The sequence below is a fragment of the Salmo salar genome, chromosome ssa10 (assembly GCF_905237065.1).
Source record: "Salmo salar chromosome ssa10, Ssal_v3.1, whole genome shotgun sequence".
NCBI lineage: Eukaryota > Metazoa > Chordata > Actinopteri > Salmoniformes > Salmonidae > Salmo > Salmo salar.
The window spans coordinates 48141786-48166675 of NC_059451.1; the positions used below are offsets into that span (position 1 = coordinate 48141786).

Genomic DNA, 24890 nt, shown 5'->3' on the forward strand with positions numbered 1-24890 from the left:
CCCTTAATATGGGCCCAGTGAACTGTGCTGCAAATAGAGTTCTCCCTGGCTAAAGCACAGTGCTATACTGCCTACACTGGCACTCCTACTGCTCTACAGAACTATATTCAGAATAAGGCTCTGCAGAGAAGTGTGTCAGAAGCAAAATGCTGACTGAGAGGTTAACTGCAGTAGCCATACTAAACATGCTGCTCAGTGTTGCCCTGGCTCTGTTTGTCGTTGTATTGCATTAGCAGCTGTTGTGTGAGTGTGTGTTCCCCTGTTCATCATACTCTCTCTAGCATGACCCCCCCCCCCCCCCCCCCCATTCTAATCTTGGGTGGACCAGCCAGGACACTTAGAGTTGAAAGGGAGGGATGAACGGTGTGTATCGAAGAATCCAGAAGTGGAAACTACTGCAGTGTGTTACTGTTTGTGTGTAGTGTTTGTGCGTGTGTGTAGGTGGATGTGCACGGAAGGGAAGTGACATTAGGTATAAACACACACACACACACACACACACACACCTTTAATTCCTACAAGTCTTCCTATTCTCCATTAACTGTACTGACTCTGGTTAAATAACTACTGTACTGTCAGGACGTACTGGCTCTGGTTAAATAACTACTGTACTGTCAGGACGTACTGGCTCTGGTTAAATAACTACTGTACTGTCAGGACGTACTGGCTCTGGTTAAATAACTACTGTACTGTCAGGACGTACTGGCTCTGGTTAAATAACTACTGTACTGTCAGGACGTACTGGCTCTGGTTAAATAACTACTGTACTGTCAGGACGTACTGGCTCTGGTTAAATAACTACTGTACTGTCAGGACGTACTGGCTCTGGTTAAATAACTACTGTACTGTCAGGACAAACTGTGGGGTTGCTTACAGTTGGCTTCTGTGTTTCTCATTGATGTATGTCCATGCGTGACTACATGTGATCATGTGTGTGTACTCTGACGTTCTGGTCTCTCTCCTTAGGTAAATCAGTAGAGCATAGCTCTACAGTGCTGGCTCTGTATGAGGCTAGAGATCTGCTGCAGGCCTTCGGCTGCAGGTCAGACTACGATGGGCGTGTCCAACCGGCCCTCGCCTCCCTGAACACCCTGCTGCAGAGGATAGTCCCTCAGGTATGCTGCCTGGAGCTCTTTCAGAACTGCAACGTCCCACGGTGGCAAATACGTTTTCTTTATGTTTTGGACCCAAGTTGTTCAAACTTATTTGTATAGTATTCTTGTGCGTTTCTTAAAATCTCTTTCAGTTTTACCATTGAGCTCTCGTCTAAAGAGACATTCCAATGTTTGTGCTTGTTTACAAATGGCAAATAAATGAAACTTGATCTTGGTATGTAGCCAGAGAAAGTCTCAGAGGAGAACCACACCTGTGATGGTGACACCCTCATGGAGGAAGAGGAGGAGGAGGAGGAGGAAGAGAAACAGACCACCCCTGCTCAGGTGTCACACCAGGAAGTGTGGGTGATGTTTGAGAACATATGGAACAATGTGTGTGGGATCAGGTGAGCAGATGATACGGAGTTCAGGTTTAGGACCTGTGGAGATTAGCCCATAGTTGGGAAGGCAGGGTCCTAAATACTAGTATTTCTAACATGCATTCGAAAGATTGTGCCTGTTAAAGGGACAGTTATTTACTGAATGAATGTGAGTATATGTTAGTGTAAGAGGTCATTGTGCTTTGTTCAGCTCTGCTGTGTTCGCCGCTCTCCGCTTTGATCCGGGCGCCATAGAAACCAACCAGCCAGTAGAGGGTCCTCCCCTTCCCCAGGACGCCCTCTCCTGTCTGCACAGACTGTCTACTGCTGTCAGACAACTGCTACAGGCCTTTACCAGGTTAGTTATACCATACTGTACTCCCTCCATTCTGACAGTACAGTAGTTCTCTCCTGTCTGTCTGCACAGACTATCCACTGCTGTCAGACAACTGCTACATGCCTTTACCAGGTCAGTTATACCATACTGTACTCCCTCCATTCTGACAGCAGGTGAGATACCTGACATATCTCTCACCTTAAACACCTGCAAACCTTATAACTTTTAGGACCAGGACTGGTGACCACTACCACCCCAAACTCAGCCTTACCATATTCAATGAGGCTGAATCACCCACCTGTTCCAGACTAGAGCACTAAGGATGTGTTTGAAGGAGCGATTGCAAATTGCCCAGAAATAGGACAAGCGTGATGACATCACAGTAGAGCTCCTGTCTTGACTTGTCGTTCTGGTGTCACACTCTCCTCTCTGCTAGACTCACTGCCATTCAGGCCAGGGGAAGATAATAGCGAGGCTGCAGGCAATCTGCAATCAGTAACACTTTCACATTACGTCACTGACGGTTGCTATGGTGATGACGTTATTAAAAAAGAATCATCCCAGCAGTCACGGGGTCACTGAAATCGTTCATGTTATGGTTGATGGCTCAATGTGACGTTTCTATTAGTTTTAAAGAGTCTGGCTTTCTCCTGGACAGCCAAATGTTCTCGCGTTGTTTTCCACATTGGCTAGCTTCTCCTTCATCAAGAATTGGGGAATTTAGGGAATAGGATTGAAAGTAAGGCATGCTGCTGTGCACACATACACCAACACACACAGACACAGCCTTAAACGGGGGTCCGGTTTGGTTGGTGTATGGTGTCCCCTCAGTCAGGAACTCTGACATTTCTCTTTCAACAGTAACTATGAACATTCTGCCTCATTGTAGTTTCAGTTTGAACCCAACCAGTGGTGTGTTCCTTTATTTAACTCGGGTCATCTTTCTCCATTTTTTAAATCTTTCCTTAATGTTAGAATTATTTCACAACACTGATGACGGATCAGCTCCTAGAGCGATATTGTCACCTATGGCTGCAGAAACTGATGTGGCTTATTGTAATTCTTACCCTATAATAATGCACTGAATCAAGATTTGGAACATCATTACACACGTTAGGCTACACATCAAGAAATATATTGAGGCAAAAATCACAAATAGCATTATTATTTCAAATAAAAAAAATAAAAAAAAATAAATATATTTTTTTAAAGATTTATATATATTTTTTTTATATTTATATATATATATATATATATATATATATATATTTACTAAATTCAATGAACATAATGTATTTCAATATCATTGAAATATATAGGCCGATGTAGTCTATACTCTATGTAGGCTGTTTATCTTTCAATGCAGTCATCTTTTCATTTGAAGCATCTGTTTATCCTTTGCTTGTATGTAACGATCGCAAAGACATTGGCAACTTTGTATTTGTAATCAACTTTGTTGTCGGTGGTCAGAGATAGGGCTTTTGCTGTGACTGTATTACTGGTGGTCATGAAGGCAGTCAAATTCCATGTGATTATTTAGCCACGGTAATTAGGCTTCTCCAAGCTCTGATGCAGGCTGCTGGTCATTAGTAGCCTACCAAACTTGCTAACTGCCTGGTACTCAGCACTCTATTGTCCCTCTAATCACTCTGACATCAATGCAAATGTAATTTAAATTCTAATCAAACACTTCATGAGCTCATGTTGCGCAACATTTCTATAGGCTATGCAATTGCGTGAGAAAAGAGTGATGGCCTCTAATAAAAATAGGAGGGCCGAAAGGCTTTCTATAGGCTAGGCCTACTATATTTAATTCTCAACTTTCCTAATATTAAGCACATTGCATATATTTATAACAGGCGTATAGCCTACCTGACTGGCATGAAAATGAACCATGGGAAAAGCGTCCTCCATTCGTTATTTAAGTTTATAGATGACATGTATTTTATCCCACTGCCCGTTTTGATACAGGTGCATGATAATGCTCCATTCTAAATATAAAAAAATTCAAACGTAAATTATTTAGTATATGTAAAGACAAGATTAATTCAAGAATAGTCTGATTGTTGTCAATATTATCCTATCGCTTGTGAATGATGCCCAGCTTGAAGGCAAGAAACAATGCACTTTTTTTCGCGACGTTTGGAATCATAGTTGTACACCTCATGTAGCCTTGCCCATAGGCCTATATGTTTTGATAAGGTTTGTATCACAATTTGTGGCCAAATAACTTCTTAAAATGAAGCACATTAATCCGCTTTACAAGGGGTGTAGAGCCTAACTGGCATTTAGAAGCAGCGTGTGAGTTTCAAGTTTGGGGAAGATCATTTTCACCATTAAAATGCACCTTTTTATAATAAAAGCATTACATACATAATCGCATTTGCGGTCACATTTGATAATGGTGTTTTCCCGCTAATGGAACATTCACACTTATAGCTTACTGCCGTGTGCGCGTTGCTGCGACTATAATGTGAAGAAATAGCCTAATAGTTTAACATTTTAAGCTAAACGTTCTGATCTATTGCGTAAAATTGTTTGATTGATGCTAGTGGTTGTATTAATTTGGGATCTATCGCATCCCACAACTGTCCCAGACTGTTTGGAATATTTATTTCTCACATAGAATAGGTAAACTTTTGTACTATGGGGATAGTAGATTGACAGGTTAGTGCTTTTGCTGTTCGTTAGGCCTAATCTTGTTGGCTGACAAAGTAAATGTGGATAGTTCTTCCAGTAGCTTCAATATGCATGCAGTTGCGTCCTCAAAGTGTCTGTCTTCACTTGTAGCGTGTGAGAAATACCCGATCACGTGATGGAGAGCCATGTGAGTGAGAGGTGCTTCGGTGTACACTGCACTCTGGGAGAAGGGAACAACGGCCACTGGCCGCAAAAGGCATGGATTTCTTTAGGGTGCATTATGGCCGCACAAAGGGGATGCCGCCATTAAATTCGAGGCATTATCAAGTGCTTGTCAAATTGTGAATGAGAGACAGATGAAGTGTGTTCAGCCTGCGCAAAAAAACAAAGCAGAGCTCCTCAAGCTATTTTTTTTTAAACATCATTAGTCACGTCATGCAGCCTTACAATGTATTAAAAATCAAAACATATATAGCCCAACCTTTGTAGAACAACTAAAGTTACATTAACTCTAAATTAAGCATATAGTAGTACTAATTTCTTTGTCAACCGCTCAACACAGAATAGCTGCATGTGCGCACTCCCTCAAATCGTTTGGAGAAAATATCCTTTGTATTTTATTCAGCTTTGCTCAATTGTATTCATTCTATAAAATAATATAAAATATTTGCTTAGAATTCCAAGGCGTTCTTGTCTGCTAAATTAACTAGTGTAGCCCACAGTAATATGGCATAGCCAGATCAGGGCCTAACATAAGGACAACTCAGAGTATGCTGTTCTGTTCTTCTGAAATAAAACTAGCTTTTCTTCATATCATGCTTCTGTAGACCTGTCTAAAATAAATAAGCACTCAGGACCTCAGACTGGGATGACGGTTCAACTTCCAACAGGACAACGACCCTAAGCACACAATCAAAACAATGCAGGAGTGGCTTCTGGGACAAGTCTCTGAATGTCCTTGAGTGGACCAGCCAGAGCCCAGACTTGAACCCGATCGAACATCTCTGGAGAGACCTGAAAATAGCTGTGCAACTATGCTCCCCATTCAACCTGACAGAGCTTAAGAGGATCTGCAATGAAAAATGGGAGAAACTCCCTAGATTTATTTATTTATTTATTTATTTCACCTTTATTTAACCAGGTAGGCAAGTTGAGAACAAGTTCTCATTTACAATTGCGACCTGGCCAAGATAAAGCAAAGCAGTTCGACAACATACAAAAACACAGAGTTACACATGGAGTAAAACAACATACAATCAATGATACAGTAGACAAAAATAAGACTATATACAATGCGAGCAAATTATGTGAGATAAGGGAGGTAAAGGCAAAAAAAGGCCATGGTGGCAAAGTAAATAAAGTATAGCAAGTAAAACACTGGAATGGTAGAATTATAATTTGAAGAAAGTTCAAAGTTAAAATATAAATAATATGGTGCAAAGGAGCAAAATAATAAATAAAATAAATAAATACAGAAGGGAAGAGGTAGTAGTTTGGGCTAAATTATAGATGGGCTATGTACAGGTGCAGTGATCTGGGAGCTGCTCTGATAGCTGGTGCTTAAAGCTAGTGAGGGTGATAAGTGTTTCCAGTTTCAGAGATTTTTGTAGTTCGTTCCAGTCATTGGCAGCAGAGAACTGGAAGGAGAGATGACCAAAGGAGGAGTTAGCTTTAGGGGTGACCAGAGAGATATACCTGCTGGAGCGCGTGCTACAGGTGGGTGCTGCTATGGTGACCAGTGAGCGGAGATAAGGGGGGACTTTACCTAGCAGGGTCTTGTAGATGACCTGGAGCCAATGTGTTTGGCGACGATTATGAAGCGAAGGCCAGCCAACGAGAGCGTACAGGTCGCAGTGGTGGGTAGTATATGGGGCTTTGGTGACAAAACGGATGGCACTGTGATAGACTGCATCCAGCTTGTTGAGTAGGGTATTGGAGGCTATTTTGTAAATGACATCGCCGAAGTCGAGGATTGGTAGGATGGTCAGTTTTACGAGGGTATGTTTGGCAGCATGAGTGAAGGATGCTTTGTTGCGAAATAGGAAGCCAATTCTAGATTTAACTTTGGATTGGAGATGATTGATGTGAGTCTGGAAGGAGAGTTTACAGTCTAACCAGACACCTAGGTATTTGTAGTTGTCCACAAATTCTAAGTCAGAACCGTCCAGAGAAGTGATGCTGGACAGGCGGGCAGGTGCAGGCAGCGATCGGTTGAAGAGCATGCATTTAGTTTTACTTGTATTTAGGAGCAGTTGGAGACCACGGAAGGAGAGTTGTATGGCATTGAAGCTCGTCTGGAGGGTTGTTAACACAGTGTCCAAAGAAGGGCCAGAAGTATACAGAATGGTGTCGTCTGCGTAGAGGTGGATCAGAGATTCACCAGCAGCAAGAGCGACATCATTGATGTATACAGAGAAAAGAGTTGGCCCAAGAATTGAACCCTGTGGTACCCCCATAGAGACTGCCAGAGGTCCGGACAGCAGGCCCTACGATTTGACACACTGAACTCTATCAGAGAAGTAGTTGGTGAACCAGGCGACGCAATCGTTTGAGAAACCAAGGCTACTGAGTCTGCCAATGAGGATGTGGTGATTAAATGAGTCAAAAGCTTTGGCCAGGTCAATGAATACGGCAGCACAGTATTGTTTCTTATCGATGGCGGTTACGATGTCGTTTAGGACCTTGAGCGTGGCTGAGGTGCACCCATGACCAGCTCTGAAACCAGATTGCATAGCGGAGAGGGTGCGGTGGGATTCGAAATGGTCGGTAATCTGTTTGTTGACTTGGCTTTCGAAGACCTTAGAAAGGCAGGGTAGGATGGATATAGGTCTGTAGCAATTTGGGTCAAGAGTGTCACCTCCTTTGAAGAGGGGGATGACAGCAGCTGCTTTCCAATCTATGGGAATCTCAGACGACACGAAAGAGAGGTTGAACAGGCTAGTAATAGGGGTTGCAATAATTTCGGCAGATAATTTTAGAAAGAAAGGGTCCAGATTGTCAAGCCCAGCTGATTTGTAGGGGTCCAGATTTTGCAGCTCTTTCAGAACATCAGCTGAATGGATTTGGGAGAAGGAGAAATGGGGGAGGCTTGGGCGAGTAGCTGTGGGGGGTGCAGTGCTGTTGAATGCAGTAGGGGTAGTTAGGTGGAAAGCATGGCCAGCCGTAGAAAAATGCTTATTGAAATTCTCAATTATAGTGGGCTTATCGGTGGTGACAGAGTTTCCTATCCTCAGTGCAGTGGGCAGTTGGGAGGAGGTGTTCTTATTCTCCATGGACTTTACAGTGTCCCAGAACTTTTCAGAGTTTGAGTTGCAGGAAGCAAATTTCTGTTTGAAAAAGCTAGCCTTGGCGTTTCTAACTGCCTGTGTGTTGGTTTCTAACTTCTCTGAAAAGTTGCATATTGCGGGGGCAGTTCGATGCTAATGCAGAACGCCACAGGATATTTTTGTGTTGGTTAAGGGCAGTCAGGTCTGGGGAGAACCAAGGGCTATATCTATCCTGGTTCAAAATTTCTTGAAAGGGGCATGCTTATTTAAGATGGTGAGGAAGGCATTTAAAAAAAATAACCAGGCATCCTCTACTGACGGGATGAGGTCAATATCTTTCCAGGATACCAGTGCCAGGTCGATTAGAAAGGCTTGCTCGTTGAAATGTTTCAAGGGGGCGTTTGACATTGATGATTGGAGAGCGTTTGGTCTCTGAACCATTACGGGTGCAGGCAATGAGGCAGTGATCGCTGAGATCTTGGTTGAAAACAGCAGAGGTGTATTTAGAGGGCACGTTGGTTAGGATGATATCTATGAGGGTGCCAGTGTTTGCGGCTTTGGGGTTGTACCTGGTGGGTTCATTAATCATTTGTGTGAGATTGAGGGCATCAAGCTTGGATTGTAGGATGGCTGGGGTGTTAAGCATGTCCCAGTTTAGGTCACCTAGTAGCACGAGCTCTGAAGATAGATGGGGGGCAATCAGTTCACATATGGTGTCCAGAGCACAGCTAGGGGCCGAGGGGGGTCTATAGCAGGCGGCGACGGTGAGAGACTTGTTTTTGGAGAGGTGGATTTTTAAAAGTAGAAGTTCAAATTGTTTGGGTACAGACCTGGATAGCAGGACAGAGCTTTGCAGGCTATCTCTGCAGTAGATTGCAACACCGCCCCCTTTGGTCGTTCTATCTTGTCTGAAAACGTTGTAGTTAGGGATGAAGATTTCAGAGTTTTTGGTGGACTTCCTAAGCCAAGATTCAGACACAGCTAGGACATCCGGGTTGGCAGAGTGTGTAGATACAGGTGTGCCAAGCTTGTAGTGTCATACCCAAGAAGACTCAAGGCTGTAATCGCTGCCAAAGGTGCTTCAATAAAGTACTGCATGAAGGGTCTGAATACTTATGTAAATGTTATTTTTGTATACATTTGCAAACGTTTCTAAAAACCTGATTTTGCTTTGTCATTATGGGGTATTGTGTGTGTGTGTATATTGTTTCAATGTAATCCATTTTAGAATAAGGATGTAATGTAACAAAATGTGGAAAAAGTCAAGGTGTCTGAATACTTTCTGAATGCACCGTTCGTGCAAGTCGGCGTGTTCAGTGGCTCTTTTAAGATGCTTTTGGTAAACAAGGCCCAGATTGGTGTTTTAGAGCTCATTAATCATTACATTTATCTAACACCTCACTCAAATTCTCATTAGCACACACAGCCTACTGTACGTTACAGTTGTAATATATCAGAATATTATAAGTTATTCATATTATGTTCTAATAATACAGTGTATTGTAGGACTTGGCACTACAGTTTTTGTATAACTTCTCACACAATGAGGCATCTATCACACGTCTTCTAGGATGCATCTTCACTACCTACCTAAACACCTCTTCACTACCTACCTAATTTTTGAGTGCAGATCAGTGCCCAATTTCTCAAAAGCATGTTAAGGCTTAGTTCATTGTTAGAACTGTGTGTTTGTGATGTGTAGTTCCAGTTTGTTCAGGGCCCTCTGAGTCCCTGAAAGTCTGTTTCTTTCCTGCTGCACATGATGTTGATTTGAATAAAACCCATGGTATTTCTGTACTGTACACGTTAGGCAGAACAGGTGGTTGGTTAGAAATGGAACAGACAAGCCTCGTAGCAATGTACCTCATCTTGCTTAGTCACGTTCTTAATCCCAAAAATGAAGATGACTTTCATGTATGCCCATTTGTAGGAAGTTTGGATGAGGTGTGTGTGTGTGTGTGTGTGTGTGTGTGTGTGTGTGTGTGTGTGTGTGTGTTGAAGCTGCTCCTATGTGGTTACCTAGGAGACAGACAGACAGTAGCTCTTACAGTAGCTAGCAGTGACGCATCATCAGAGCCCATAACCCCCCCCAAGTCCCTGCCGGGAGAAAATATGTATAATGCAGACAGCTCTAGCCTGCTGAAATCTCTCTCTCTCTCTCTCTCTCTCTCTCTCTCTCTCTCTCTCTCTCTCTCTCTCTCTCTCTCTCTCTCTCTCTCTCTCTCTCTCTCTCTCTCTCTCTCTCTCTCTCTCTCTCAAAATTCAAAAGGTGCTGCATTGGCATGGGAAACATATGTTTACATTTCCAAAGCAAGTGAAATAGACAATAACAAATGTACAGTAAACATTACAACAGTTTTAAAAGAATATAGACATCGTTAATGTAGTAACAATGTGCAAATAGTTGAAGTTCAAAAGGGAAAATAAATAAACAAAGATATAGGTTGTATTTACAATGGTGTTTGTGCTCCACTGGTTACCCTTTTCTCATGGCAACCTTTCTCTCTCCATTTTACACTATACAGTCTTGAAGTATTTTAATTACCCCTTCTATCACTTAATTTTCCCTAGTCCATTTCCTCTGTTACTTACTTAATGACAGTGTGTGGTGTGTCCCTTCACTAATCAGACCCTGGCTGTTTTGTAGGGTTCTGTCAACAGACAGCTGTCTAGAAGATGCCCAGGCTCTCCTCTCCTTCATCCACTCCAGTGAGGTTAGTATTTCTAACTCCTAGTAACCTCTGTCTGGTGGTCACACCTCATCTGAGATCATTCATGTTTCAGCTTTCCAGCTCATACGCACAGTTCTTTTGATAGGTTGAATGAAGGTTTATCGTCCACATGGACATTGTAGGATTCATTCATTCTAAATGTTAATAGGATTGCAATGTTACATCACATGTACTGCCAAGCTGATTGGGCTGGATCTTAATACTGTAAGTGACTTGTGCTTTAGATTGCTGCCATGGAGCCCAGGTTCACTGCCAAAGACCTGTTGGACTGTCTCTCACAGCACGAGTACAGGTGGGTGGAGACACAAACATACACAACTACACTCACATACGCACAATTGGCTTTGTCACACCAATACACCTGGGAGAGTGGAGAATGACCTCCCACAATAGCACCAATATACCTGGGAGGGTGGAGAAATACCTCCCACAATAACACCAATATACCTGGGAGGGTGGAGAATGACCTCCCAGTGAGGATAAATGTTCTAGTTAACAAGATATCCAGCGAGTAACCAGGGTGGTCTAGTTCAGTTGTTCCTAACCTTGTTTGGTTACTGTGCCCCAAACTGAATTTTGCTCTGCTCGGAGTACCGCTGAAGTACTCCCTTGTGTGCATTTTACCAGTCTTCTCAAGTACCCCGTTTAGATAGGCCTAGGACCCCTGATTGGGAACCACTGGTCTAGCCCACTCATGTGTAGTAAAGTGTCTTTGATGATAGCATGCCTAGGCAGGTCTCTGACATGCAGTGCATTCAGAAAGTATTCAGACCCATTGACTTTTAACACATTTTGTTACGTTACAGCCGTATTCTAAAATGGATTACACTGGGTTTTTTCCCATTAATCCACACACAATTACCCATAATGACAAAGCATACCTTATTTAACATACCTTATTTACATAAGTATTCAGACCCTTTACTCAGTACTTTGTTGAAGCACCTTTGGCAGTAATTACAGCCTAGAGTCTTCTTGGGGATGACTACAAGCTTGGCACACCTGTATTTGGGGAGTTTGTCCCATTCTTCTCTGCAGATCCTCTCAAGCTCTGTCAGGTTGGATGGGGAGTGTCGCTGCACAGCTATTTTCAGGTCTCTCCAGAGATGTTCGTTGGAGTTCAAGTCCGGGTTCTGGCTGTGCCACTCACGGACATTCAGAGACTTCTCCCGAAGCCACTCCTGCGTTGTCTTGGCTGTGTGCTTAGGGTCATTGTCCTGTTGGAAGTTGAACCTTCACCCCTGTCTGAGGTCCTGAGCGCTCTGGCTCAGGTTTTCATTAAGGATCTCTCTGTACTTTGCTCTGTTTCTCTTTCCCTCGATCCTGACTAGTCACCCAGTCCCTGCCGCTGAAAAACATCCCCACAGCATGATGCTGCCACCATGATGCTTCACCATAGGGATGGTGCCAGGATTCCTCTAGACGTGACGCTTGACATTCAGGCCAAGTAGTTCAATCTTGGCTTCATCAGACAAGAGAATTGTGCTGCTCATGGTCTGAGAGTCCTTTTTTAGGGTCCTTTTGGCAAACTCCAAGCGGACTGTCAGGTCGCAGTTGTAAATGAGAACTTGTTCTCAACTAGCTTACCTGGTTAAATAAAGGTGAAATATATATATTTTTTAAACTGTTGTACCTTTTACTGAGGAGTGGATTCCGTCTGGCCACTCTACCATAAAGGTCTGATTGGTGGAGTGCTGCAGAGATGGTTGTCCTTCTGGAAGGTTCTCTCATCTCCACAGAGGAACTCCAGCCCAATCAGCTTGGCATCTCCACAGAGGAACTCCAGAGCTCTGTCAGAGTGACCATAGGGTTCTTGGTCACCTCCCTGACCAAGGCCCTTCTCCCCCGATTGCTCAGTTTGGCCTAGTGGCCAGCCCTAGGAAGAGTCTTGGTGGTTCCAAATTTCTTCCATTTAAGAATGATGGATGTGAATGATTTAAGAATGATGGATGTTCTTGGGACCTTCAATGCTGCAGAAATGTTTTGGTACCCTTCCCCAGATCTGTGCCTCGACACTATCCTGTCTCGGAGCTCTACGGACAATTCCTTCAACCTCATGACTTGGTTTTTGCTCTGACACACTGTCAACTGTGGGACCTTATATAGACAGGTGTGTGCCTTTCCAAATCATGTCCAATCAATTGAAATTTCCACAGGTGGACTTCAATCAAGTTGTAGAAACATCTCAAGGATGAGCGATGGAAACAGGATGCACCTGAGCTCAATTTCGAGTCTCATAGCAAAGGGTGTGAATACTTATGTAAATAAGGTATTTTATTTTTTATAAATTGGCAAAAAAGTTCTACAAACCTGTTTTTGCTTTGCCATATATGGGGTATTGTGTGTAGATTGATGAGGATAAAAAAACTATTGAATCAATTTTAGAATAAGGCTGTAACGTAAAAACATGTGTGAAGGGGTCTGAATACTTTCCGAATGCAATTTAGAAATAAGAATGAATTGAACGGGCTTGGAAGCTCCAACCCTGAAAATTGACCGGTGAACTCCCAATGGCTTTCCATGATATTTTGGAATGTTCTATCAACTGATGCTGGGTTGCCATGGTAATGTAGAATGTTCATTCAAATGATGCTAACTGATGTGGTTCATGCAATGTAATGTATCTTTTGTAATGTCAGTTGAGTTGACTCAACAAATCACAGCACAGATTGAAGGGCACACTTCCTGCTTTAACTTCCTGGCATGGGTACACCCAAAATGGCTGCCAGACTACCCATTATGTTATCATTTTTATTCATAATTTGTTTCGATGGTAGCGGATGCATGGGGCTGGGAGTCTAGTTTCACCTCATTGTGACATCACAATCACCTCCCTCCCAGTGGAACTATCACAACCCTGATTGCCATGCCAGCCATTCTAGTCGTCGTGCCAGCCATCCCAAACCGTCCCCCTAACCCTTTTTCTGGAATTCTCACGACTGTAAAATGGGATTATGGCTATCTCTGATGAGCTACCCAGGAAAGGGCAAAAAAAGCACATTAATATATGTAGCCTTCGAAATAAGTTTCATGAAATCAATAACTTGCTAACATCAGATAACAACATTAATAAATTAGCCATTTCTGATCTCGTTTAGATAATTCCTTTGATACAACAGTTGCCATACAAGGATATAACATCTACAAAGGAGACAGGAATGCTTATGGGGGAGGTGTTGCTTTAATCTGAGCCTAGAGGAAAGTGTTTGTCCTCAGACCTGGATGGAAGCCAAAGTCATTCCGCTACCCAAGAATGGCAAAGCGGCATTTACTTGTTAGTGATGCACGGGTTGACTCATAACCCGTAGTCCTCACGGTTATATCCGCAGGGTGGACGGTTTTGGGGTCATTTTAAATGTTGGGCGGTTGGGTTACGGGCGGGTTGAATAAACAGAAACAATAGATTCAAATATGAAATGTACAGTACCAGTCGGTTAGTATTACTAGTTACTATTTTCTACATTGTAGAATAATAGTGAAGACATCAACTATGATATAACGCATATGGAATCATGTAGTAACCAAAAAAGTGTTAAATCAAAATAAATTTTAGATTCCTCAAAGTAGTCACTCTTTGCCTTGATGACAGCTTTGCACACTCTTGGCATTCTCTCAACCAGCTTCACCTGGATTGTCTTTCCAACAGTCTTAAAGGAGTTCACACGTATGCTGAGCACTTGTTGACTGCTTTTCCTTCACTCTGCGGTCCAACTCATCCCAAACCATCTCAATTGGGTTGAGGTCGGGTGATTGTGGAGGCCAGGTCATCTGATGCAGCACTCCATCACTCTCCTTCTTGGTAAAATAGCCCTTACACAGCCTGGAGGTGTGTTGGGTCAACTGACCTGCCTAGTTAAATAAAGGTAAAATAAAATAAATAAGCGCAAACCAGATGGGATGGCGTATCGCTACCAGAATGCTGTGGTAGCCATGCTGGTTAAGTGTGCCTTGAGTTCTAAATAAATCAGATAGTGTCGCCAGCAAAGCACCATCACACCACCTCCATGCTTCACCTTGGGAACCACACATGCGGAGATCATCCGTTCACAGACACGGCGTTTGGAACCAAAAATGTCTTCAAGCGCAATATCTAACAAGTGGACTCATCAGAACAAATGACAGATTTCCTCTTGTCTAATGTCCATTGCTTGTGTTTCTTGGCTTGTGGTTCTTGGCCCAAGCAAGTCTCTTCTTCTTATTGGTGTCCTTTTAATAATGGTTTCTTTGCAGCAATTAGACCTTAAGGCCTGAGTCACGCAGTCTCTTCTGAACAGTTGATGTTGAGATGTATCAGTTACTTGAGCTCTGTGAAGCATTTATTTGGTCTGCAATTTCTGAAGCTGGTAACTCTAAAGAGCTTATCCTCTGCAGCAGAGGTAACTCTGGGTCTTCCTTTCCTGTGGCGGTCCTCATGCGAGCCAGTTTCATCGACGCGCTTGAGGGTTTTCGCAACTGCACTTGAAGAAATGTTCAAAGTTCTTAACATTTCCGGATTGACTGACCTTCATGTCTTAAAGTAATGATGGACTATTGTTTCTCTTTGCTTATTTGAGCTCTTTTTGCCATAATATGGACTTGGTATTTTACCAAATAGGGCTATCTTCTGTATACCACCCCTACCTTGTCACAACCCAACTGATTGGCTCAAATGCATTAAGAAGGAAAGACATTCCACAAATTAACTTTTAACAAGGCACACCTTCAAATCAAATGTTATTTGTCACACACACATGTTTAGCAGATGTTATTGTGGTTGTAGCAAAATGCTTGTGCTTCTAGTTCTGACAGTGCAGCAATATCTAACAAGTGACATTTTTAGATATTACAACAAATACCTAATACACACTAAGTAAAGGATTGGAATTAAGAATATATAAATATATGGACGGGCAATGTCAGAGTTTCATAGACTGAGCTACAGTAGATAGTATAGAATGCAGTGTATATATACATATGAGATGAGTAATGCAAGATATGTAAACATTATTAAAGTGACTAGTGTTCCTTTAATGAAAGTGGCCATTGATTTCAAGTCTGTATGTACTGTAGGCAGCAGCCTGTCTGTGATAGTGATGGCTGTTTAACAGCCTGATGGCCTTGAGATAGAAGCTGTTTTTCAGTCTCTCGGTCCCAGCTTTGACGCACCTGTACTGACCTCGCCTTCTGGATGATAGCGGGGTGACAGGCAGTGGCTTGGGTGGTTGTTGTCCTTGATGATCTTTTTGGCCTTCCTGTGACATTGGGTGCTGTAGGAGGGCAGGTAGTTTGCCCCCAGTGATGCGTTGTGCAGACCGCACCACCCTCTGGAGAGCCCTGAAATGCATTCCAGGTGACTACCTCATGAAGCTGGTTGAGAGAATTCCAAGAGTGTGCAAAGCTGTCATCAAGGCAAAGGGTGGTTACTTTGAAGAATGTAAAATATGAAACATTTTGATTTGTTTAGCCTCTCTGGGCTAGGCGGGACGAATTCGTCCCACCTACGTAACAGCCACTGGCAGCCTGTGGCGCGATTTTCAAAACCTTAAAAATCCTATTACTTCAATTTCTCAAACATATGACTATTTTACAGCTATTTAAAGACAAGACTCTCGTTAATCTAACCACACTGTCCGATTTCAAAAAGGCTTTACAACGAAAGCAAAACATTAGATTATGTCAGCAGAGTACCAAGCCAGAAATAATCAGACACCCATTTTTCAAGCCAGCATATAATGTCACCAAAACCCAGAAGACAGCTAAATGCAGCACTCACCTTTGATGATCTTCATCAGATGACAACCCTAGGACATTATGTTATACAATACATGCATGTTTTGTTCAATCAAGTTCATATTTATATCAAAAACCAGCTTTTTACATTAGCATGTGACGTTCAGAACTAGCATACCCCCCGCAAACTTCCGGGGAATTCGCTAACATTTTACTAAATTACTCACGATAAACGTTCACAAAAAGCATAACAATTATTTTAAGAATTATAGATACAGACCTCCTCTATGCACTCGATATGTCCGATTTTAAAATAGCTTTTTGGTGAAAGCACATTTTGCAATATTCTAAGTACATAGCCCAGGCATCACGGGCTCGCTATTTAGACACCCGGCAAGTTTAGCACTCACCATAATCATATTTACTATTATAAAAGTTTCATTAGCTTTTGTTGTCTTCGTCAGAATGCACACCCAGGACTGCTACTTCAATAACAAATGTTGGTTTGGTCCAAAATAATCCATCGTTTTATCCGAATAGCAGCGTTTTGTTCGTGCGTTCAAGACACTATCCGAAATAGTAAAGAAGTGTCGCGCGCATGGCGCAATTCGTGACAATAAAATTCTAAATATTCCATTACCGTACTTCGAAGCATGTCAACCGCTGTTTAAAATCAATTTTTACGACATTTTTCTTGTAGAAAAAGCGATAATATTCCGACAGGGAATCTCCTTTTCGGCAAACAGAGGAAAAAATCCCAAAGGCGGGGGCGGTCGGGTCACGCGCCTAAGCCCAGTGTCCCTTGATCGGCCACTTGAGAAAGGCGATAATGTGTTTCAGCCTGGGGCTGGAATGACGACATTCTGTTTTTTCCCGGGCTCTGAGCGCCTATGGATGACGTGGGAAGTGTCACGTTAGAGCAGAGATCCTTAGTAAATGATAGAGATGGAAAAGAAGTTCAAGAAATGGTCAGACAGGCCACTTCCTGTAAAGGAATCTCTCAGGTTTTGACCTGCCATTTGAGTTCTGTTATACTCACAGACACCATTCAAACAGTTTTAGAAAATTTAGGGTGTTTTCTATCCATATGTAATAAGTATATGCATATTCTAGTTACTGGGTAGGAGTGGTAACCAGATTAAATCGGGTATGTTTTTTATCCAGCCGTGTCAATACTGCCCCCTATCCTAAACAGGTTAACACTTGTTTGGTTACCACATGAATCCATATGTTATTTCATAGTTTTGATGTCTTCACTATTATTCTACAATGTAGAAAATATTAAAAATAAAGAAAAACCCTTGAATGAGTACGTGTCAAAGCTTTTGACTGGTAATGTATATTTATTGTGCAATTTATATCGGCTACAATAAGGTTTTTCTTGAATTATTTTAGGCTATCTGGTGTTTGTGCATAAGCTTAAACTTTAGGGCTTACCTGTAAGGCACTAAATAGCCTACTCAGCCAATTGCCAAATAATGCTTTTGGGAACTGGCAGAAAAAGTTAACGTCAATCCACGGAGGCAAAAAGACATTGTCGAAGTTTAACTCAAAACAAATCAATTTGTATTTGTCACATGCGCCGAATACAACCGGTGTAGACCTTACAGTGAAATGCTTACTTACAATCTCTTAATCAACAATGCTTTGAGAAGTTAAGAAACAAAATAAAAGCTTTAAGTAGAAAAGAAAAGTAACAGATAATTAAACAGCAGCAGTCAAATAACAAGCGAGGCTATATACAAGGGGTACGGTTAGTCGAGGTAATTGAGCTAATACAGTTGAAGTCAGAAGTTTACATACAGTGAGGGAAAAAAGTTGATTTTGTACGTTTGCCCACTGACAAAGAAATTATCAGTCTATAATTTTAATGGTAGGTTTATTTGAACAGTGAGAGACAGAATAACAACCAAAAAATCCAGAAAAACTCATGTCAAAAATGTTATTAAATGATTTGCATTTTAATGAGGGAAATAAGTATTTGACCCCTCTGCAAAACATGACTTAGTACTTGGTGGCAAAACCCTTGTTGGCAATCAGAGGTCAGACGTTTCTTGTAGTTGGCCACCAGGTTTGCACACATCTCAGGTAGGATTTTGTCCCACTCCTCTTTGCAGATCTTCTCCAAGTCATTAAGGTTTCGAGGCTGACGTTTGGCAACTTGAACCTTCAGCTCCCTCTACAGATTTTCTATGGGATTAAGGTCTGGAGACTGGCTAGGCCACTCCAGGACCTTAATGTGCTTCTTCTTGAGCCACTCCTTTGTTGCCTTGGCCATGTGTTTTGGGTCATTGTCATGCTGGAATACCCATCCACGACCCATTTTCAATACCCTGGCTGAGGGAAGGAGGTTCTCATCCAAGATTTGACGGTACATGGCCCCGTCCATCGTCCCTTTGATGCGGTGAAGTTGTCCTGGACGAATCTGCGTTTGGTGGATACCTGCCCCAATGCATAGTGCCAACTGTAATGTTTGGTGGAGGTGGTCTGGGGCTGTTTTTCATGGTCCGGGCTAGGTCCCTTAGTTCCAGTGAAGGGAAATCCTAGAGATACAGCATACAATGACATTCTAGATGATTCTGTGCTTCCAACTTTGTGGCAACAGTATAGGGAAGGCCCTTTCCTGTTTCAGCATGACAATGCCCCCGTGCACAAAGCAAGGTCCATATAGAAATGCTTTGTCGAGATCGGTGTGGAAGAACTTGACTGGCCTGCACAGCGGCCTGACCTCAACCCCATCGAACACCTTTGGGATGAATTGGAACGCCGACTGCAAGCAAGGCCTAATCGCCCAACATCAGTGACCGACTCTCTAATGTTTTTGTGGCTGAATGGAAGTCCCCGCAGCAATGTTCCATCAGTGGAAAGTCTTCCCAGAAGAGTGGAGGCTATTATAGCAGCAAAGGGGGGAACAACTCCATGTTAATGCCCATGATTTTGGTTTGACGAGCACGTGTCCACATACTTTTGGTCATGTAGTGTATTTTCTGTTTTAGATCAGCGTGAGTGTTAGCAAGTTTCTTTTTGGTTTGCACACATTACGTATGGTGCCTTCAGAAAGTATTCATACCCCTTGACTTATTCCACATTATGTTGTGTTACAGCCTGAATTCAAAATGGATTAAATACATTTAAAAAATCTACACACAATATCCCATAATGACATAGTGAAAACATGTTTTTAGAAATTTTAGCAAATCAATTGAAAATGCAATGCAGGGTCTCCAAGAGCTTTCCACGCCTGGGGTTGTGAATTTGCCCATTATTTTTTTAATTCTTCAAGCTCTGTCAAATTAGTTGTTGATCATTGCTAGACAGCCATGTTCACGTCTTGTCATAGATCTTCAGATAGATTTAAGTCAAAAGTGAATTAATCTCCCAGTGTCTTGTCGAAAGCAGACTGAACCAAGTTTTCTTCTAGGATTTTGCCTGTGCTTAGCTCCGTTCCGTTTTTATCCTGAGAAACTCCCGAGTCCTTAACGATTACAAGCATACCCATAACATGATGCAGCCACCACTATGCTTGAAAATATGGAGAGTGGTACTCAGTAATATGTTTGGGGCAAGTCAAATACAACACTTTGTATTCAGGACAAAAAGTGAATTGCTTTGCCACATTTTTTGCAGTATTACTTTAGTGCCTGGATGCATTTTTTTCTTCTGTATAGTCATCTTTTCACTCTGTCAATTAGGTTAGTATTGTGGAGTAACTACAATGTTGTTGATCCATCCTCAGTTTTCTCTTATCACAGCCATTCAACTCTAACTGTTTTAAAGTCACCATTGGCCTCATCATGAAATCCCTGAACGGTTTCCTTCCTCTTCGGCAACTGAGTTAGGAAGGACGCCTGTATCTTTGTAGTGACTGGGTGTACTGATACACCATCCAAAGTGTAGTTAATAATTTAACCATATTCAAAGGGATATTCAATGTCTGCTTTATTTTTACTTTTACCCATCTACCAATAGTTGCCCTTATTTGCAAGGGATTGAAAAACCTCCCTGGTCTGTTTGGTTGAATCTTGGTTTGAAATTCACTGCTCGACTACGGGACCTTACAATTTAAGTTTAAGTCGAAAGTTTACATACACTTAGGTTGGAGTCATTAAAACTCATTTTTCAACCACTCCACAAATTTCTTGTTAACAAACTATAGTTTTGGCAAGTCGGTTAGGACATCTACTTTGTGCATGACACAAGTCATTTTTCCAACAATTGTTTACAGACAGATTATTTCACTTATAATTCACTGTTTCACAAGTCCAGTGGGTCAGAAGTTTACATACACTAAGTTGACTGTGCTTTTAAACAGCTTGGGAAATTCCAGAAAATTATGTCATGGCTTTAGAAGCTTCTGATAGGCTAATTGATATCATTTGAGTCAATTGGAGGTGTACCTGTGGATGTATTTCAAGGCCTACCTTCAAACTCAGTGCCTCTTTGCTTGACATCATGGGAAAATCAAAAGAAATCAGCCAAGATCTCAGAAAAATTATTGTAGACCGCCACAAGTCTGGTTCATCCTTGGGAACAATTTCCAAGTGCCTGAAGGTACCACGTTCATCTGTACAAACAATAGTACGCAAGTATAAACACCATGGGACCACGCAGCTGTCATACCGCTCAGGAAGGAGACGCGTTCTGTCTCCTAGAGATGAAAGTACTTTGGTGCGAAAAGTGCAAATCAATCCCAGAACAACAGCAAAGGATCTTGTGAAGATGCTGGAGGAAACCGGTGCAAAAGTATCTATATCCACAGTAAAATGAGTCCTGTATCGACATAACCTGAAAGGCCGCTCAGCAAGGAAGAAGCCACTGCTCCAAAACCGCCATAAAAAGCCAGACTACGGTTTGCAACTGCACATTGGGACAAAGGTCGTACTTTTTGGAGAAATGTCCTCTGGTCTGATGAAACAAAAATTTAACTATTTGGCCATAATGACCATCGTTATGTTGGGAGGAAAAAGGGGGAGGCTTGCAAGCCGAAGAACACCATCCCAACCGTGTAAGCACAGGGGTGGCAGCATCATGTTGTGGGGGTGCTTTGCTGCAGGAGGGACTGGTACACTTCACAAAATAGATGGCATCATGAGGGCGGAAAATTATGTGGATATATTGAAGCAACATCTCAAGACATCAGTCAGGAAGTTAAAGCTTGGTCGCAAATGGGTCTTCCAAATGGACAATGACCCCAAGCATCTTCCAAATTTGTGGCAAAATGGCTTAAGGACAACAAAGTCAAGGTATTGGAGTGGCCATCACAAAGCCCTGACCTCAATCCTATAGAAAATGTGTGGGCAGAACTGAAAAAGCGTGTGCGAGCAAGGAGGCCTACAAACCTGACTCAGTTACACCAGGTCTGTCAGGAGGAATGGGCCAAAATTCACCCAACTTATTGTGAGAGCTTGTGGAAGGCTACCCGAAACAGTTGACCCAAGTTCAACAATGTAAAGGCAATGCTACCAAATACTAATTGAGTGTATGTAAACTTCTGACCCACTGGGAATGTGATGAAAGAAAATAAAAGCTGAAATAAATCATTGTCTCTAATATTATTCTGACATTTCACATTCTTAAAATAAAGTGGTGATCCTGAATGACCTAAGACAGAGAATGTTTACTAGGATTAAATGTCAGGAATTGTGAAAAACTGAGTTTAAATGTATTTGGCTAAGGTGTATGTAAACTTCCGACTTCAACTGTATGTGTGGGGTACAGAGGTGAGGTAGTCATTTAAAAAATCATGTTAAACACTATTATTGCAAACAGTCCATGCAACTTATTATGTCACTTGTTAAGCAAATGTGTACTCCTGAACTTATTTAGGCTTGCCATAACAAAGGGGTTGAATACTTATTGACTAATTTTTAATTCATTTGGAAACCTTTTGTAAAAAATAATTACCAAAAATAAAAAAAATCCACTTTGACATTATGGGGTTATTATTGTGTGGAGGCCAGTGACAAAGAAATGTCATTCCATTTTAAAATCAGTCTGTAACAACCTAATGTGGAAAAAGTCAAGGGTGTGACTACTTTCTGAAGGCGCTGTGTGTATGTAAAAACAGCTCTCCGGGAAGTCAGTCATCAACCTCCCTGACATATCAGCCTGTCGGTCACCTTTCCATACACACTGTCTATCTTGTTATACATATGTTACACACACACACACACACTCCCATGTCCACTTCCACACGCATTCATTCGGTCTTCAGAGCCTTGTCTACACACCAGTCAGTCATGGGGAAAGGTGTGTGTGTGTGTGGGGGGGGGGTTGTCATGGCCCAGTAGGGCTGTCGTCGTGCTGTAGGGTCAGTGGCTTTACTAACACAGAGGGGAGTGCCGTCTGGCAGGGGATTAGGTGACGTCACACTCCTGACTAGACCTGCCACCACTACCCTTCATCTCACCTTGTTCACTGTCCACACACAGTTAGCATTTATCGTGTGTGTGTGTGTGCCTCTGTGTGTTTTCCGGCATAGTGTTTAACCTGTCTCTCTGTTCTCTTACATAATTAATTCCCTCAGACACAACCTTAAACACTGCCGCCTTATCACAGTCAGTCACCAGCCACCTCTGGCTACACGGAGGTTGTGTCATCAACACACACGTTAGAGATCAACAGCTCAGTCAGTCACACAGACAGAAACACCGGAGGGTGTGGTGAGGTGTGTTGCCTAGCCAGACAGCCTCCAGCTGAGGGTGAGCTGTCAGATTTCAGAGGGGAAAATAACTGCACTTCCGAGTCAAGAGTTCTACCATCCTTTGTGATGTAATTCAGTTCCATTCAGTTTGGTTGATAAGTGACCTTTTTAGAGGGCATTTGTGTACATTGTAAATAAGTATGGTGCAGTTTCTTATTAACATATGAACCAGTAGTACTTGTCCTCAATTCCAAAGCAAAGGTCATTTTCCCACCTGCTGAATGGAAAAATAACTCCTTTCTGAACTCCTTCTCCTGTATTTTCAAGGTTATGACACTGTTTCCATAATAACCAGTGGGGGTTGTGAACAGAGCACTCAAAGAAGAGGAAATCATTACTGAACTACCACTAAATCATTATTATACTGCCTCATAACATTGACACAAATGATGCTATTATTATGAATAGATTTCTACTGTGTTCCTGTTCTGCTGATGATTACAGTTGGAGTCAGACCATTTGTTTGATTAAAACTAAAACATGGGGACTTGGCTGATTCATTTCCACAGAAGACTTACAAATACCTCTGAAACATTACAGGGATCACACAAGGTTCTTGAGGTGCTTAAAGTACTGAATTTCAAGTACTGGAATTAAAATGAGAGGAGCACAGATAATGATCAAATATGTTTATGAAAAATATTAGAAAAATGTGTCAATTGTTACATGCCTTTCATGCCTAAAAATCCAGCTGTGGTCTTTCTCACGATAAAAATAGACGTTTAACACTTTTTACTGTGTTCGCTTCAAACATCTCCTCTCCATACATCCCTGAGAGACACAGAGATGGAGAGGTGTTTCACACTAACTTAAGCGTGAATCCACATCTGATGTGACAGGCAGCTCAGTGCCACGTGGGAGTAGCTTAGAAAGGAGGGCAGAGTCATCGGTCCGTACTGAAACCTGCCATCTCTCTATGGTTACATAAACACCACAGCACAGATGAGGGAGGGAGGGGGGCATTCAGCAGATTCCTCTCTTTCTTTCCCTGTTATGTAAAGTCCTGATGGGAACAAAGAGAGGGGGGGAAACAAACGAGCAACAAGCGTCCTCAGTGTCTCTAATGGGAGACGATATAGAGGGCCACTTTGTGTGCATGTGCACATGGATTCCATTGGTCCTGCAGTTAGAGACGTGCTGTGTACACGTCAGACCAATACTCTCATCTGAAAAGAACAACATCACAGTAAAGACACTGAGCTGGTCAAATACTGACAAAACCACAAGTGTGAAATGACGTAACCCTATGGAGAACAGTCATGTGTTTTTGGTTCACATTGTGGTGTTCTAAATGTTCTCGGTGTGCGTGCCCGCTCGCTCGCTCAGCCATCTGAAGAGGGCACAGTCTCCCATTGTGTTCTACTGTGCCTTGGGGCAGGAGTCACTGGACTACTCCATTGTGTTCTACTGCGCCTTGGGGCAGGAGTCACTGGACTACTCCATTGTGTTCTACTGTGCCTTGGGGCAGGAGTCACTGGACTACTCCATTGTTCTACCGTGCCTTGGGGCAGGAGTCACTGGACTACTCCACTGTTCTACCGTGCCTTGGGGCAGGAGTCACTGGACTACTCCACTGTTCTACCGTGCCTTGGGGCAGGAGTCACTGGACTACTTTACTGTTCTACCGTGCCTTGGGGCAGGAGTCACTGGACTACTCCACTGTTCTACCGTGCCTTGGGGCAGGAGTCACTGGACTACTCCACTGTTCTACCGTGCCTTGGGGCAGGAGTCACTGGACTACTCCACTGTTCTACCGTGCCTTGGGGCAGGAGTCACTGGACTACTCCATTGTGTTCTACTGCGCCTTGGGGCAGGAGTCACTGGACTACTCCATTGTGTTCTACTGCGCCTTGGGGCAGGAGTCACTGGACTACTCCATTGTGTTCTACTGCGCCTTGGGGCAGGAGTCACTGGACTACTCCATTGTGTTCTACTGCGCCTTGGGGCAGGAGTCACTGGACTACTCCATTGTGTTCTACTGCGCCTTGGGGCAGGAGTCACTGGACTACTCCATTGTGTTCTACTGCGC

At 42.6% G+C, this 24890-nt stretch overlaps 1 protein-coding gene across 2 annotated transcripts in view; it reads left to right on the forward strand.

Moving 5' to 3' along the window:
- swt1 (SWT1 RNA endoribonuclease homolog) overlaps positions 1 to 24890 on the forward strand; it is a 36298-nt gene that overhangs the window by 5682 nt on the left and 5726 nt on the right. For both annotated transcript variants that reach the window (XM_014123527.2, XM_014123528.2), the window contains exons 10-14: positions 967 to 1115; positions 1338 to 1501; positions 1686 to 1832; positions 10365 to 10431; positions 10674 to 10741. In XM_014123527.2, the coding sequence (XP_013979002.2) occupies positions 967 to 1115; positions 1338 to 1501; positions 1686 to 1832; positions 10365 to 10431; positions 10674 to 10741 (595 nt within the window). The remainder of the gene's footprint in view (positions 1 to 966; positions 1116 to 1337; positions 1502 to 1685; positions 1833 to 10364; positions 10432 to 10673; positions 10742 to 24890) is intronic.